General features: G+C 41.0%; 1 protein-coding gene across 2 annotated transcripts in view; it reads right to left on the reverse strand.

Annotated features, from left to right (window-relative positions):
• The window catches only part of NEK10 (NIMA related kinase 10), a 155,935-nt gene that overhangs the window by 55,864 nt on the left and 82,140 nt on the right, over nt 1-17,931 (reverse strand). For both annotated transcript variants that reach the window (XM_058657180.1, XM_058657179.1), the window contains exon 24: nt 41-170. In XM_058657180.1, coding sequence (XP_058513163.1) covers nt 41-170 — 130 coding nt within the window. The remainder of the gene's footprint in view (nt 1-40; nt 171-17,931) is intronic.

Here is a 17,931-nt window from a genome sequence, read left to right on the forward strand (position 1 = left end):
GTTGGCAACGACAGCCTTTTTGCATCCCTGAGCTGCTTACTTTGGTAGCCAGAGACAGCATGTTGGTGCTGTAGAAGGGAGGGTCCAGGGTGGCCATCTGGTAGAGGATGCAGCCCACAGCCCACACGTCCGCCTTCTCCCCATACGGCTCACTCTTCAGTACCTCGGGGCTAAAAATCAAGGAGGGAGGTTAACAGACACCAAGCAAGGGAAAGGAAGGAAGAAAGATCCAATTTTCAGGTTGTAGCTAAGAGAGGGAAGAAAAAAAAAAAACTCAAGTATCTTTGGAAATCTCACAGCCACAGATAATCAAGCAACACAATCAGGCAGCACCAGTCTAAGTGCTGAGTACCAATAAACCACAGAAACAGTATCGAGTGGGAGCCCGAGGATGTGTTTATTTCCAGAAACAACAATCCTTCTGCGGTCGATGAAACTGGCCCCAGTTTCTTATTGCTCTGAAGCCTCTGTGTATCCCACCTTTGCCGAAGCCTCCTGCTGGGGCGCACATTACCCTCTCCTGTCTTTGCTGGTGTGTTCTGGCCCTGAGATTGGACAAGAGTCCCAGTTCCAGATCAGAGCGCCACCCTTTCCAGGCATCAGGTGCCTCTACTTGTTCTGCCTGGAGTGTCTGTCAGCTATCAGCAGTAAAACATGTCGCGGGAAACTCCCACCTCTGTGTCAGGGCCCCTCCTAAGACACGCGGAACAAATAGCCAGTCCATACATTTGAAGCCTAAAGGCACATAGTGCCAGAGACCACACCCCTGGGCACCTGAGGGTGAATGCTCATTGCTCAGCAATATTATGGGAATGATACAGTCTCCCCTCGTCCCTATGTAACTCTACTTTATAATGGACAGGGAAGACCATGTTTAAATATGATGAAGAAACATATTCACCATGTTCACCTCTGCTGAAATTGCTTCACAATGTAAACAACCTAAAAAATGAAGTTAGACTGTGGAAGCTTTGTCATTTAAAAAAAATATATGTAGAGAGAAATATAGTATGCTTGGAAATTCTGGACTAGCAGAATTTTCTCTGTCATATTTGTGAAATGAAATACAACACAGTACTAAAAATTAGACACAGCACTAAAAACCTTCAATATACACACATACATGCACACACCCCTAATTGAATGGTTTGATAATCTAGTTATTTAACTGGGCACTTTCAGAACTCTAATAGAGCTGCAAAGGAGTGCATCACATGATAGCACCCCGCAGCAGTGGGCAGCTGCAACTCCTTTTAGGCTCCTTGACCAAGTCCCCACCGTTGCTAACCGCAGCTGTCTGCCTCTGTAAACGGGCTTGCTAGCTGATTGGCTTAAGATGCAGTCTGAACTGCAGTTGACTGGATACTTTGTGATGTGCACCACTTCAGTTGATTGAATGAGTTGTAGTGTGCACAGCCTAAGTAGATTGGATGATTTGTATCCTCCACAGCTTGGGTGCTTTGAGAAAAAAAAAGAAAAAGAAAATCCCTTGGCTGTTGTGCACCAAGGGAAGATTAAAAAGCCCTGAGTTCAGCCATGCAGTGCGGTGGCTCCTGGCATGTAGCAGCAGCTTCCCCCCACCCTCCAAGCTTGGCTAACAACAATTCCTCCTTACAGCCTACATTTGGTCTGGCATGATCTCTCTCCTTTCCAGAACAGAGCTGAGACTAATAGTTAGTTTTGACAGTGTGTTAAGTTATAAAGAGATTTGTAAACCACTATCAAAATAATCACAGTAGATTTAAATCAGAATTGACTATTAGAAATAACCAAGAAGTTGATATTTTTACAACATCCCTGATGTAAGATTTATAGTATGCATTTGCAAGATGTCTCATTTCCGGGTCACTCAGGTAATCACTTTCTTATTTAATGTTTCACATTTTATTTGCCTGAAAGAGAGACTTTTCGTCAGCTGATTCGCTCCCTACACGACCTGGACTGAGCTAAGCCAGAGCCAGGAGCCTAGAATTCTACTCAGGCCACCCACGGGGGTTGCAGGTCCACATACTTAGGTCATCTTCTACTGCCTCCTCAAATGCACAAGCAGGGGGCTAGAATCAGCACAGGGCAGCTTGGAGGTCGACCAGATACGGAATGCTGGCATCACACACAGTGACTGAACACACTGTATCAGAATTCTGGCTCCACATTAAATGTTCTTGTGTTCAATGATATGATAAAGGGGGCATCGGGCTGAAATATCCAAAGCTCTGTTGGCTCTAAGTATACAAAAACATGTCTGGTGGTCCTTCAATAAAGTACATAAATGCCACAACAAGATTCAATGTCTTCCATAGAAACAGTCAGTGTCTTCACCACCAAACTCCCCCCACCCCGCCCCAAGTACACAAATTCCTTCTGTTCTCATCCCAAAGGCAACAAGTGCTCTCCCAGCACATCCTCAGGTCCCTTTTCCATGTCCTGATCGTGGTGCGATTTCACTCCCATCAGTCAGCATCTAACTTCTTTGGAAGTCAGCCTTTCCCCACCCCACCCCCGACAAAAAAAAATTTTTTCAAAAAGGGAAGAAACCACCTGTAAGACTATCCTATCCCAGCCAAACCTGCAGGGCCTACTTAAGCTTCTGTTCCCACCCTAACACAGTTCCTCCGTGAAAGCAGCATGCTGTGTGGTCTCAAGTTACTTTTCCAGCTAATGGGCCAGAGCCAGCTAAAACCAACATAGCTAGGGGACCTCCAGGAGACCTCAAATTTCATTGTAACCTAATTTTCATGCTAAGTGACATGCCTACCAGCTGCCATGATAGAAAATATTAGCTCATGATGGAAGCAAATTGGGGACTCTGGGAAAAGCCATTCATTCATCTTCCTCCTGCTGTCTTCCAGGCATGACTCCACAGCCCCTGGAGTGTTGGGATGCTGACTTGTGACCGAGGCTCCAACTCTCCGTTCTTTCACCACTGACTTAACTGTGACTTCAGCTTTAGTTTGGTTCCACAACACTGAGCACATAAATGACTTTTGTTAGGGTCCCTTCCACAGAGGGCAAGAGCACCAGCGTCGCGTCTTAACAGGGTGGCCTGAGCCTTCTTTTCTCCTGTTTATGTCTCCTCCTTTTTCTCCTTGGAGACCACAAAGTCCTCCCCTCTACACAGGAACGCCGCCCGCCGCCCCCTTTCCATGAGACACGGGACAAGTTCTGGCTCTTTGGAGCTGCTTGTCTCTTTCTGATCCTAAAATCCCTGTGATCATCCCCAGGTGGCTCCACATAGGTCCACCTGCTGGGCGATGAGCACTACCAGCCAGCCAACCGCTGGATGCCAGCACAGCCACTGCCAACCAGGTGGCCACAAAGCCTAGCTGAGCCCTGCCAACACTCTGCAGGCATCTCAGTGGAAACAAGCCCAGCATGCGGCACATAGCCTTGAGAGGAAAGACAAAGCAATTATATACACATTAAACCACTTCTGAAATGGTTTGTCAAAACAAAGCTAACTGATGGAATAGCTTTCATCAAATTCTCAGAGTTATCCAGGGGCCCCTGAAAAAGATGGAGAGCCACTTTTCTGGAAAATAATAAGAACGGGAAGTCAGAGACCACACAGCTGCCAATGGCCACATAACGTCTGAGATGAAACTTTTCCCGGGGGAAAAGAGCTTCATCATGACTACCAAAAACAATGACTAACAGAAAACAGAGTTGGGTTCCTAAGCCATGAAGAAGATTCTGCAGTGGTCTGAGTGGCTCTCATCATCCTCCTGCCAAAATTCCTCTGCTGCAGTCCCAAATCCCAGGACCCCAAATGGTAACCATATTTACAGGTATGGTCTATTAAAAAACCGACCAGGCTGAAATGATGCTACGAGGGTGTGCCCTAATTCACTATGTCTGTTGCTCCTACAAAAAGAGGAAAAGCTTCCAGGAGCTGATAGTCACAGAGATAGCCACTGAAAGAGGCAGCCGGAGCAGGGCCATGTGCAAGACAAGCAGACACAGCTCAGAGGAAACCAACCAATGTTGATCTTGGCCTTGCAGCCTCCAAAGCTGTGAGGGAATAAATGTAGAGCACATGAAAATCCAACCAGACGTTTTTTTCACTCTCATAGAAATGAGCCTTTGGAAAAACTGCAGATGAAAGCACTGTAAATATGGTGTGTGTGTGAGTGTGTGTGTGTGTGTGTGTGTGTAATTGCCCAGAAAACCACGGCAAAAAAACTCACACTGTCTTATATTAATTTTCAGTTTCTCCCACTTAACATGAGCTCAACCACCTGTTGGGAAGTCTAGAAAGTTACAACTAGTAAAGACTCATCTGAGAGAAAGAAGCTAAAAAGTGATTACATGATTGGTCATCTAAAATCTCTTACTGATAAAATGGTGCATATCTTACAACAATAGAAACTCTTCTGACAGAATAAAATATCTACAACTAGGAACAACCCTGTGACAAAGTGATTTAGGCAATCCTATAACTCCAGCATCCCTAAGAGCAGAGATTCAGATCCTATCTGCTCCATTTCTTTTATTGTTTAATTTATTTTTATTGGATAGTCAGATATACAGAGAAGAGGAGTGACAGAAAGAAAGATCTTCCATCTGTTGAATCACACCCCAAGTGGTTGCAATGGCCAGAGTTGCACCAATCCAAAACCAGGAGCCAGGAGCCTCTTCTGGGTCTCCTACATGGGTGCAGGGTCCCAAGGCTTTTGGCCGTCCTCGTCTGATTTCCAAGGCCACAAGCGGGACTGCCAGGATTAGAACTGGCACCCATATGGGATCCCGGGAGCATTCAAGGTAAGGACTTTAGCCAATAGGCTACCGGGCTGGGCCCTCAGGTCCCAGCTTCTCCACTTCTAATCCACTTTTCTGCTAATGTGTCTGGGAAATCAGTGGAAGATGACGCAAATATCTGGACTGCTCCCATCTGCATGGGAGACCCAGCTGCAGTCTCAGGTTCCTGGTTTCCGCACAGCCCAGTACTTGCTTTTCCGTTGAAGCCATCTGAGCAGTGAACAGGTGCATGCAAAAGCTCTCTCTTTCGCCTCCCCCCTCTCTCTACATCTACCTTGAAAATTAAAAATATATAAGTCTTTATTTAAGAAACCTGCAATTAAGTGTGCAAAAATCATAGCCATTTACGTTGTACTTCAACTTCAGAAAAGTTTTTTTTTTTAACTGAGGATAGTAGAGTTAGGTAGATGGAAAGAAATTATGTATAACTAGCATAAACACTCTAATTAAGAATGATTAAGTATAACCCATAATTAGCTGCATTTGAGAGGTGACTGTTCTAAAATCTACATAAACATTACCCCTATCACGAAAGGGGAATAAACTGACAAATTAATACTAAAAACAAAGCTAAAAAGAAACAATTATCTAGTTAAGAAAAAAAAAGGACACTGTTTACATTTTAAAATTTCATTAGTACTCTTTCCCTGCCATATAAACAACTGAGTTGCTAATTGCTAGTGATTCTTATTTACTCACTAAATGAAGTAAACAAGGAGAGTGTTGGACCCAAGTGTATTTCAAAACACATTAAATGCAAACTTGCAATCATTCCTAAATAATTCAACAGTCCGATCCACCTATCATGGAGAAAGAACTTCTCTCGATAGAAGCTAAGTAAAGGAAACACAGTGCTATATGTTAAGTCTGTGTGCAGCCAAGACCATTTCCCTTTGCTGCTGATGCAACGACACTGTCTGGCTTGCGAAAGCTTTGATTGCCATGCTCACTTCAACGGTGCATTCATTAAAACTGACACAGAGAAGGTCAGCAAGAACCCTGCACAAGAATGACTTGTGTATTGGGAAGCAATTCCATGGCAACAGTTAAGTCAAGAGCCAAGCGGACTCAAAATGAAGACTGTACTCTGGTTAATGAAGATGTTTCCTATAGGTCTGAACAGGTTCAATTCTTACACTGCTGTACATGTTCCTGTGCTTGAACACTTAAGATGATGCAAATGAGGTTTCTCACTCACTGTTGGAGTGGGAGTTTATGGCTGAACAAGGGAAACAGTAGGGATACTCCATGATGGAATAAAGGATTAGAGGCGGAGACAGTGATATGAACTTAGGTTTAGTTTAATGTAGGGGGAAATGGTTACATATATGCAAATGTATGGAGAAATATGTGTATATATGCATATAACTCCCCGTTTTGTCAACTGAAGGCATCTAGAAGTGATGATGCCCCAGTATCAAGGGTCAACTCAATGCCTTGATTCTTAATACCATTTTCCTATAAAAAAGATTTCAGGGCTACCTCCCAGAAATGGTTTATTCTCAGACCAAGGCAAAAAAAAAAAAACATATACAAAATAAGCCTAAAACATATTATAAGGCCAGGAAGTTAGTGTTCAAAAAAATGCTAATACAGCAATGATAGGATTATGTCTCTGGAATACAGAGGAAGACTAGTCAGTTGTACAATAATTAGACCAAAAACAGTGTATTGTTCAATCTGGGCAGTAAAACAAGATATCATAGATTGAATGTCTTAAAGATACTTCTTTCTCACAGTTCTGACAACTTGGAATTCAAGTCAGTTCAGGAAACTGGTTTGCAGACAGCAGCCTTGGCTCTGCACCCACGTTGTAGGGAAAGAGCGGGGGAAGCAAACTGTTCAGTGTCTGCTCTCACCAAGGCACTAATCCCGTCACAAGCCGGCTCATCCTTATGACCTCATCTAAACCAATTACCTCCCCCAAGGACCTCCCCTCCAAGCATCATCACATCACAGGTTGGGATTTCAATGCATGCATTTTGAGGGAGATACAATTCAGTCCATGACACGTAATGTTAGATTACAACCCAAAGTATACAATCAATAACCACAAGTCTGTCTTGACATAAACAAATTAACAAATAAATAAATATTCAGAGAATGGAGGAAGAGAGAGAGAAAGAGAAACTTGTGCAGAAGAATTCCAACAGATTTTTTTTAATTCAATAATGCTAAAAAGTGGCTATTCCACTCTTAAGGAGGGAGAACATATCCTCTCACCCCACAAAGTAACTTTCCTCCAAACAGTGTACTGAGAAAGGAGAGGCATGAGAGAAATGAAGTTTATGGTGGAGAAACCAGATGCTATCTCAAGCCAGGGAACCAAGAGAAACACGAAGAAGGATGAATCATGTTGATAATACATTCCCTTGATAGGATAAGAAGAGAATGACAGTTTCTCATTTCCCTCTAACAAACAACTCTTTCATTCCAATCTTGAGGAAAAGATATCATACAAATCCCAACTGAGGGAAATTCTATAAAATATCTAACCAGTAATCTTCAACACTGACAAGGTTTTTAAGAACAAGGACAATCCGAGATACTGTCATGACAAATAGGAGCCTACGGAGACAGGACTCCTGGATGGGTTATAGAACTTTGATGAGATCTTGAAGTAGACAAACGCTGTTTGGGGAAGACTAAGAAAGCTGTTAACAAAAATATATTCAACCCAGTCTATTTACCGAGGCAAAGGTATCCAACATATTAATACCGGGGTTAATCACAATGGAATCTATGTAGGGTATATGAAACTCTCTCTGCACTTCCTCTACAATCATCCTGTATAACTAAAACTACTCTAACTTAAAGTTTTACTTCAAGAAAAATAGTTTTAGGAGGTTGACATGTGGTGAAGCAGGTGAAACTTGCCTGTGACACCGATATCACAGTAGAGTGCCAAAAGTTCCACTTCCAATCCAGTTGCCTGTTAATGAGCCTGGAAAAGCAGTAGAAAATGGCTCAGGTATTTGGGCCCCCACCATCCCATATGGGATGTCTGGATGGAGTTCCAGACCCCTAGAACTTATGGGACACAATTTAGGCAGTCTAAAGAGGAAAGTTGATCTCATGCAATGCTTATACCAAGGTTAACTCTACAGCTGAAGGAGCTAGAAAAACAATAGCAAAACCATCCCAAGTTTAGCAGGAAAAAAAGAAATAACCAAAATAAGGAAGGAAATGAACCAAATAGAGACAAAAAGAATAATACATAAGATCAATGAATCAAAGAGCTGGTTCTTTGAGAAATCAATAAAACAACTTCCCCACTAGCCCAACTAATTTAATTAATTAATTAATTAATTAAAGGAGAAAGAAGACATGAATTAATAGAATCAGAAACAAAAAGGGAAATGCAACAATGCATATCTCAGACACACATAAAATAATCAAGAATTATTGTAAGAAACTATATGCCAACGAATCAGAAGACCTAGAAAAAATGCATAGATTTTTGGACACATACAATCTACCAAAATTGAATCACAAGGCAATTAATAATCTCATTAGAGCTAAAACCATGATAGGAATTGAATCAGTAATTATATCCCTCCTAACAAAGAAAGGCCCTTGCACAGGTGGCTTCACTGCAGAACTGTACCAAATGTTTAATTGCCGCAATCCTCCACAAACTATTGAAAAAAAATTGAAAGGAAGGCAATCCCTCCAAACTCTTTCTACAAAGAGAACATCATCTTAATACCAAAACCAGATAGAGAGACACAGAGAAAGAAAGCTACAGACCGATATCACTGGTGAACATAGACACACACACAAAAAAACTCAACAAAATGCTAGTTAATAGGATTCAATAGTCAGGCAGATCATTCACCCAGACCAGGCGGAATTCATTCCTCGCATGCAGGGATGGACCAACATATGCAAATCATTAGATGTGATATACCATATCAACAAACTGAAATACAAAAGGCATATCATCATCTTAGTAGATGTGGAAAAGGCATTTGATAAAATCCAACATCACTTCACTCTAAAAACTTTAATCAAGATAGGCAAAGATGAGACATTCCACAACACAATCAAAGCAATATACAAAAAAACCTAACACCAGCATCATACTAAATGGGGAAAGACTAGAAGCTTTTCCAATAAGACATGGAACTAGACAAGGATGTCCACTCTCACCACTGCTATTCAATATAGTATTGGAAGTCTTCACCAGAGCTACTAGGCAAGAAAAACAAATCAACGGAATTCAAATCAGAAATGAAGAACTGAAACTATCCCTGTTTGTAGATGACATGATTCTCTACACAAGAGAATCAAAAGACTCAATGAAGAGACTACTGGTACTTATAAGAGAACTTCGCAGGGAAGTAGGATACAAAATTAATGAACACAAGTTGATGGCAAAAGTATACACAAATAACTCCATGGCTGAGAAAGAAATTATAAATACAGTCCCCTTTAAAATAGCACAGAGAAATATTAAACGCCTTGAAATTAATCTAACAAAATAGGCAGAAGACCTCTATGATGAAATCTACGAAACATTTTAAAAAGAAATAGAGGACATTAAAAGATGGAAAAACCTACCATGTTCCTGGATCAGCAGGATTCACATCATCAAATGTCCACATTACCAAAAGTAATAAACAGACTCAACTCAGTCCCAATCAAAATTATGTTATGTTATGAATGTTATATGTTGTATATAAACTAAAATTGAAGTGTAGGTGAGGTGGTCACAGAAGGTGGCTGGGAACTCGCATTTACTTTTAACATATTGGTTACTCATTACTATGTCAATTAATTCCATAATGATGTAAATTTTTGCTGATGGTATGTTGGAGCTTTTAATTGACTGGGACGATACTCTGCTGGCTCTGTCTTCAGACCAGAGAGGGTATATCTAAGAAGCCGTTGAACTTGACTGGACAATAAGATGCTGAACTCTATGTTTGGTATACGCTTGCAATGGGGGAATCTCAACTGAACTTGAGCTGTGGTTATGCAACAAGGTGGAGGAATCCACCATGGTGGGAGGGTTTGAGGAGGGTTGGGGAGAACCCAAGTACCTATGTAACTGTGTCACATAATACAATGTAATTAATGAAGTAAAAATAATAAATAATTAAAAGAAAAAAAATTGCATAAACATTCTTCTCAAAAACAGAGCGGAAGATACAAAGGTTCATTGGAAATCAAGAGACCTTGAATAGCTAAAGCTATCTTGAAGGATAAAAATCAAGCTGGAGGAACCACAATTCGAGACCTCAAGACATAATTTGGGACAGTGGTCATCAAAACAGTCTGGTACTGGTACAGAAATAAAGATCAACGCAACAGAATAGAAACTACAGAATGGAACCCACACATATATAGCCAACTAATATCTGACAAGAGAACTGAAACTATTTCAGGAAAAAACCTTGGTCTCTTCAACAAACGGTGCTGAGACAATTGGATAGCAACCTTCAGAAGTAAGAAACAAGAACCAACCCCCCCCCCTCACCTAACACCAGAATCAATTCCATCAAGAACCTAAATCTGTACCCAGAAATCATCAAACTATTAAAGGAAAATATAAGATGTACTCTATAATATTTAGAGAAAGACTTTTTTAAAAGTCACAAAAAACACAGGCAGTCAACATCAAAACAAACAAATGGAACTACATTAAACTAAGAAGCTTCCTTAAGGCAAAGGGAACAATCATCAAACCAAAGAGGCAACCAGCAGAATGGGAGAAAATCTTTGCACACTACACAACAGATAGGATACTAATATCCAAGATCTACAAAGAACTTCAGAAACTCAGTGGCAGCAAAATAAACAACCCTGAGAAAAAAAAATGGACAAAAGAAATTAACAAACAGTTTTCAAAAGAACCGACTCAAAAGGCTAATGGACGTATGAAAAACAAAATGCTCAGGCTCCCTAGCTATCAGGGAAATGCAAATGAAGACCACATTGAGATTCTGCCTAACTCTAGTAAAACTGGCTTACATTCAGAACTCTACTAACAATACCTGCTGGCATGGATGTGGGGGAATAGAGTACTTCACTGTTGGTGGGAGTGTAGGTTACTCCAGCCATTATGGAAGTTAGTTTGAAGAGTGCTAAGAGTATTGAAAACTGATCTGCCATATGGCCTAGTTACCCCACTTCTGGGAATAGAACCAAAGAAAATGAAATCTGCATACAAGAAAGTGACCCGTGCTTCTCTATTTAAAGCAGCACAATCTACAATTGAAAAGACATGGAAACAATGCCAGATGCCTGTCGAAAGAAAAATAGACAAACAAACTGTGGTACATAGTATTCTATGTAATACTATCCAGCCTTTAAAAGGAATGAAATTCTACCGTTGGCAACAAAGTGGTCCCAACTAGAGACCATTATGCTAAATGAAATAAGTCAATCCCAAAAGGACAAATATATATTCTCTCATATAAGGCAACATTTTATGCAAAATACAAGACAAAAAGATATATAGGTAAAATGTCTAGAGGAACTACATAATGCAGACTATTATATTGAACTGTGAAGACAAAGCACAGTATGCATCTCTACTCCTGAATAAAACGAGGACTCACAATGAAACTGTTAAATATACCTTGACAATGTGGTATTAGGTTTTCTACCATTGCTAATACCTACAATGCCATGTTACACTTAAATAGCAGAATGTTGGACTTGGGACTGTTGCCGAAGGACAAGACTGTTGTAATAATATGGGGGGAAAGAGTTAGGGGCTATCAGTGGAGAGGGTGCAAGGGGAAATACCTGAGCCTATAAAACTGCATCATAGAAACAAAAGTAAATACATAAATAAATATAAATTGGAGTCGGTTATCTCTGCAATGATAACAATGCTTCTCCTAACATGAAGTTTCAGAACTGTTTCTGCAGTGCCCAAAAGGGCTGAGGAACTCTGGCAGGACCAAAGCCACACTGCTGCCCAAGGGTGATGTTCTCCCCACCCCTCCCCAAGACCTCTATTCTTTGCATTACTGGGGAAGACATACGACAGTCTTCATCCATTACTTCTTGAGTGCCGCATTCCACCTAAGCTCCTCTGGCATTGCAAATTTCACTTCAAACAGCCATTTGGCTGTTAAACATGTGTGTGTACCACATGAGCTGCTTCTTAATCTCAAAGGCTCAGAACTGAGTACTTCATATGCCATTGAACCTTTCTGGCATCCAGATTCAACATTTTCTCCTGCATCTGTCTTTTCTGATTTTCCCAGGGCTCTTGGGTGCCCACCATGCTCGCACCAGTGACCAACACTGAAACTGAACCATGACAGAAGGTAAAACGAAATCATGAACAGCTAAGTGTTCGTAAGAACCAGCCTATATCGTCACTAAGGAACAGAAGGAAAATGAAGCCTGCAGAATATTCATCAGTGGAAGGGTGTGAGCATTTGGAAAATAAAGCTTTGCAAGAAATCAAAAAAAAAACTATCATTGAAAAAGTACCTCACTGACAATTTAATGATGTAGCATCCTGGAAGTGGTGTTTGGAGACATTATAAAGGAAAATGTTCCCTTAACAAACGTTAAGAAATACTAATAAAAGAATCTTGAGGGGCTTGGGACATCGTAAGAGCTAAATGATTAGAGACGAGATGCTTTATTGAAGTAATTCATCCAATAATATCTGCATCACTAGGTAAAGACAGAAAAGGGATTTCTGCTTCCCACTGCAATGTATTAATTGTGAGCCAACTGAAAAAAGTACATTTTGTTCCCAGATATTACCTATTGCACTTTCCTTTCCCTAGACCACCTTAAAAGAACAAGAAAGAGAACTAACCTATCACTGTTAACTGAAAAGGAAATAAAAATGCAAATTTTGAAGACACAAAAACCATCTGTCTGAGAAAATGATATCCACTATGTTGGCAATCCAGGAGGCAAAATTTGCCTGAATTAATGCAGATAAAAATCTGACATGAGGTGACATAATTAGATTTATATCTCAATAACCATCATTTACTTAAAACTGAAAATGCTGTCATATTGAGACTGATTTAGAGTACAGCATTTTGCAAAAGAGGGTAGATAAAATGTGTATGTCTGTATGTGTGCGCATGGATGCTTGTGTACATTCTGGTTACAGATGGTGGAAGTGAGTAAATTGTTGGTGCAAAATGATTCAAAAACACAATGACTATGGTGGGCTGGGAATGACTGAGCATAAACAAGGACAAGGGGGAGTTGGGAGAACTCAGCGGGAAAGTTATTGCATCCTCAGGGCATTTTCTGGAAAGAGTGAGTCGTGTGACGTCAGTAAAATAAGTAGACTGCAACAAAAAGAAATAAAGAAAAAGGATAGTAAGCACAATCATGAATGTAGGAAAATCCATCTGTGCCCTGATAGTTCTGTATGGCCTTTATCTAGTATCTAAAGCATCTCAAGGTATTCTAAAACGTGACCTGGTCCCCCTTGAGCCACAAAATTGAAGGGCATCCTGGTCAAACTTAGAGTGTTCTCCAGTATAAAGGAACGAGGGCTTTAAACCGGAGGGGAGACAGGAATGCTGGGTGAACATTGTCCAATACAGCAACAAGGGAAAGAAAAGATACTTTCAGGACTTGAACACGGACTGGATGTGTAGAGGACCTCAGGAAGGGAAAGGCCTCCTTTTTAGACTCCTACGTATCTGACTTGAATGATTAAAGGAGTATCGGTATCCGATAGGAAGGAAAGACTGTGGGAGAGGGAACAAGATGAATGTGTCATGTAATAATTCATGTCTGCAAGATCTACAGTCTGGAATACCCAGTGGGTAGCATCACTCTGGACATTCACAGCCCCTTTATGCGCAGAGCACAGATTGTCTGTGACTTGGCACCAGAAATCTCAGCTCACAGATGTACACTGCCATTGCCACTGAGAACTGAAAAGACTCAATATCTAAGTTCTAAAGCTTTCCTGAATACAAATTTGTTTAATAGGTAAATAGATAGATAGATAGATTTGAAAGACAAAGGCAAGGAGAGGTAGAGACAGAGAGAGGAGGAGGGATAAGGAGAAGGAGAGAAGCAGTAGTGGTTCCGTGCATTTTTGATTCACTGGTTTACTCCTAAATGTTAGCAATGACTAGGGCTGGGCTAAGCCAAAACCAGGAGCCTGGAATTCCAACCAGGTATCCCACACAGGTGGCAGGGGCCCAAGTACTTGGACCATGCTTTGTTGTTTTCACAGGTGCATTAGCTTGGAGCCAGATTGGAAATGGAGCAGCCAGAACTTTATCCTGTGCTCAAGTAGAATGCCAGCGTCACAGGCAGAACCTTAATCTACTGGGCCACAAGGCTGGCCCAAAAGGCAAACTTTAGAGAAAAACAGAATTTGATGATACATTTGAGAGCAATGGAGCAATATATTTTGCTACCAAAAAAGTGAACACACTTTCAATACTGATTTCTACCTCCACCAGCCCTTTAGCTGTTCCTAGAGTTGGCAGCTTTCTCCAGCAAAAGCAGAGGACACTAAGTTGAAGATGAATTACTCAACTACTGCAATACATGAGACATATGTTTGCTAAAACTAACCCATATTGCTACATAAACTGCAACATCCCTTACTGAAAAGTTAAATTTCATTGGATATTCTATATTACCTGGAAATGCTATACAGAGCGCTGTTCGTGTACTTTCTTTGGTACAGATTCCCTTTCTACGCATATGTTAGGTAAACATTAAATACTATTTCTGCACTTGCTTCAGGAAAAATTGTAAAGCAGAGCATTTATACAGAACACTTGGGACATTTTCCCAAATACATTGAGCTTTGTTTCTCATATTACATTAAACCCTGTGATGATGTGTTTTAGCAGCTTTGAAACCAACTACTGAAAAGTTCCGTTACACATTAGTAGTATCTTCAAGTGCAAAACACATTTAAATATGTGAAATTGTTAAACTATACCCAATCTTCACAAATGGTTTTGCCAAACATTTCAGTAAAGGTTGGTGATAAGTCATAAACCAGCGCACCAACCATCAGAGTACCTGATCCCTTAACATCGTGGGCAAAGGTGCGCTGTGCCTTGTTTCTAGATGCCAAACCTCCTCACTGAGTCCGACACTGGACTGAGCTTGGGAAGATGTATGATTCAGACCCAGGTGCCACTTCATGAGTCAAAGAAATGAGATACTCTAGTTGGAACAGTTGTCAATCAACAGTGTCTTGGGCCTGGTATTGTGGCATAGTGGGTTAAACCATATTTTGAGATAGTGGAACCCCATATCACAGTTCAAGTCCCAGCAGCTCTACTTCTGATCCAGCTCTCTACTAAGGCACCTGGGAAAGCAGCAGAAGGTGACCCAAGTGCTTGGGACCCTGCACCTCTGTGGGAGGTTTAGATGAAGCTCACGGCTCCTGAATTTGGCCTGGGATAATCTTTGCTATTGTGGCCACTTGAGGAATGAATCAGTAGATGAAAACTCCCTCTTTCTCTCTCTCCTGCTCTGCCTTTCAATTTCTATAAACAATTCATGATTATTACAGAAAAATCACCCTATCATTTCACAGATTCATGCAAACCTTCCTTAAGTTATGGAAGCATTCTAAACCTAATATACCCAGGACTCCTAACGGTAAAAAGAATAGACTGACACTGCGTTATGTAAACCATGACCTATGACTACCATAGTGGCTGAGGATCTGCCCTTAAATGGCCTGTGGTTTAAACAGGAAAAAACAAAGAGCCCAATCAGATTCCATTTTCACCTCCCCACTAGAATGAGTGGATGTTGTCCAGATGGCACAATTCATTACAGGTCATTTTGTGTGACACCACAATTTATACAGTCTGTCCATGAGATAATACAGTGCAAGTGCCATGAAAAATACTAAATACTTCACGAACGCACCATGCCATTTCTATTACCCGCAGAGACTGCTCACCTTTCATAGGGACCCTGACAGGAACTGGATGGCAATGCAACAGGGTGAATGTGGTGGTGAAGACGAGGGTATCATGTTCCTCAGTGGAGAGAAAATCTAAGGGCACAACCAGTTGCCCTTCAGGTTGTTCACGTCAGAGTCCAATGGGCTAAGGACTTCTACCATCACAAGCTTAAACGCTCAGTAGTGAAGACAGTGGTGCAAATAATTACAGCTTTAACAGCTGTTCCTGTCAAGGAAGGTCCTTTGGAAAACATGACCCTGAACCACCCAGGGTTATCTGAATGTGTTCATTCAAGAGATGAGTGTAAATTACTCTCTGCCTAAAATACTAACAATTTGCAGGCTATTGTTTTTCAAGAGCTGGACATCGTATTCAACCATTTCCAAAGATCTTGTAGAACTGTCCTCATGAACAGGTGAGCAGCATCTCATAGTATAGAAAAAATAAGCACGGCACTGTGTTTTAGGGAGGGGAGGGGCTTTGAGCCCCTTCTTGTCGCTTCCACACCTTCTCCGTCCTCCCTCGGTGGCTCCTCCACATCCCTGGCCTCTCATCAGTTCACTTTCTTCCACACCACCGTTCTAACTACCACTCGCTCCTACTACCATCCTATTACCAACCACTAGTGCCATTCCCTCTACCTACCATTCTCTCCCAGCTTCCATGCAGTTCTAGCTATCACTGCTCGCCCTCCCCGTTAAAGTCTCACAAGAGCCCTTAGCACTCCCCTGGAACCTCTCTGATGGGCCATGTGCAAGTCCAAGGGACACTCTTCAGTCCTGTAGGTGAGATCACGCACAGTCACCGCACAAAAGCAATGTCAGTCCTTGGTACTTGGTGGTCCTGCAGTAACTGAACGCTGCTGACTTCTCCCATTCTGTGGGTTGCCTCTCCGGTTTGATGATTATTTCCTTTGCTGTGCAGAAGTTTCTTAGTTTGATGCAGTCCCATTTGTCTCTCTGGGCTATGACTGCGTGTGCTTTTGGTGACTTTTCTGAGTCTTCATCTTTATCTTGTAGAGTACTTCCTATGTTTTCCTCTAATAGTTTGATGGTTTCTGTGTTGATGCTGCTATTATTTAAAATGCATGGGAATCCAACAGCAATTTTTGCATCGCTCTCACGTTTTGCTAAGGGAAGGAGAAAGTGTGTACATAACATGCCCTCTTTTAATCTTTATGCCACTACTGTTACTACTGCACCTGTTACCACACAAGAACTCTGTCTTGTATATGTTCTCCCCTCTTTCTTACCCCAAATCCAAGCCTTGCTGAGGTTAGCAGAAGGATAGTTTAAGAATCTAAGTGCTACAAATGCAGGAAGGGCTATGATAACACCTTTTTCTGATTACTAACTTAAGGAGAGGATTTTCAAAAGATCGGAATGCCCTCCAATATAGAAAACATATTTCTAAGATTATCACAATAGCTCAAAATTATCTGAAATATTCATTCTTTATTCATCTGAGAAAATATACTAACTCCCCCCAACTCATTGCCCCAAAACAATCTAAATAAAAAAGAAAGAGTGAAAGAGGAGGAACATAGGGTCGAGCTATCTACTTGGGTACTTGTTGAAGAATCTGTCTTGTGTCCAGGCATTTCTTAATGCGCCTAGCCGGAGCTGAGCATTAACCAGCTCCATCAAGACTCAACCTCACAGCCGCCACTGAGGTCTTGGCAATGCCTTGGGAAGCCAAGGGAAAAATGGGCTAAACAATTCTGGGCCATTCTTTCAAGATTTCAGCTCACTACAAAGAATAATCAAAGCTCAGCGAACACAAGTAAATTCCACTTGGGCTCAATGTTAGTCACCTGCCATTAGCAAGAAATCCTAAAAGTGAACATTATCTAGCCAATGAGTATCTGTAGTACTAAAGTCTTGATTCTTACAAAAAATTATATAGAGAGAATAGAAATTTTTAAAAAATACTTGAAGGAGAAAAACATAGCACTTCTATCAAGTGTATCGACATCAGTTATTTCACCAATTAATCTGTGAGTGAAATTAGCATTTTCAGATTTGATTACTGTTTATAATCCTTATCTATATTTTTGAGGAACAGTGATTCTTCTACTTATTTACTTATTCTAGTCCATATTTGACAGAGGGTTAAATTTATGATTATAAAGAAAATTAAAAATCCATCATTGTAAAAGCTAAAAGATAAGAAAAGGAAGAGAATAGAGGGTGAGAATGAATGAGAGAAGGAGGATTGGGTCGGAATTATCATTAGGGTCTTAAAACCATATATAAGAAATATATTATTAAATTGGTTCCAT

Source organism: Ochotona princeps, chromosome 30 (genome assembly GCF_030435755.1).
Source record: "Ochotona princeps isolate mOchPri1 chromosome 30, mOchPri1.hap1, whole genome shotgun sequence".
In the NCBI taxonomy this organism is placed as follows: domain Eukaryota; kingdom Metazoa; phylum Chordata; class Mammalia; order Lagomorpha; family Ochotonidae; genus Ochotona; species Ochotona princeps.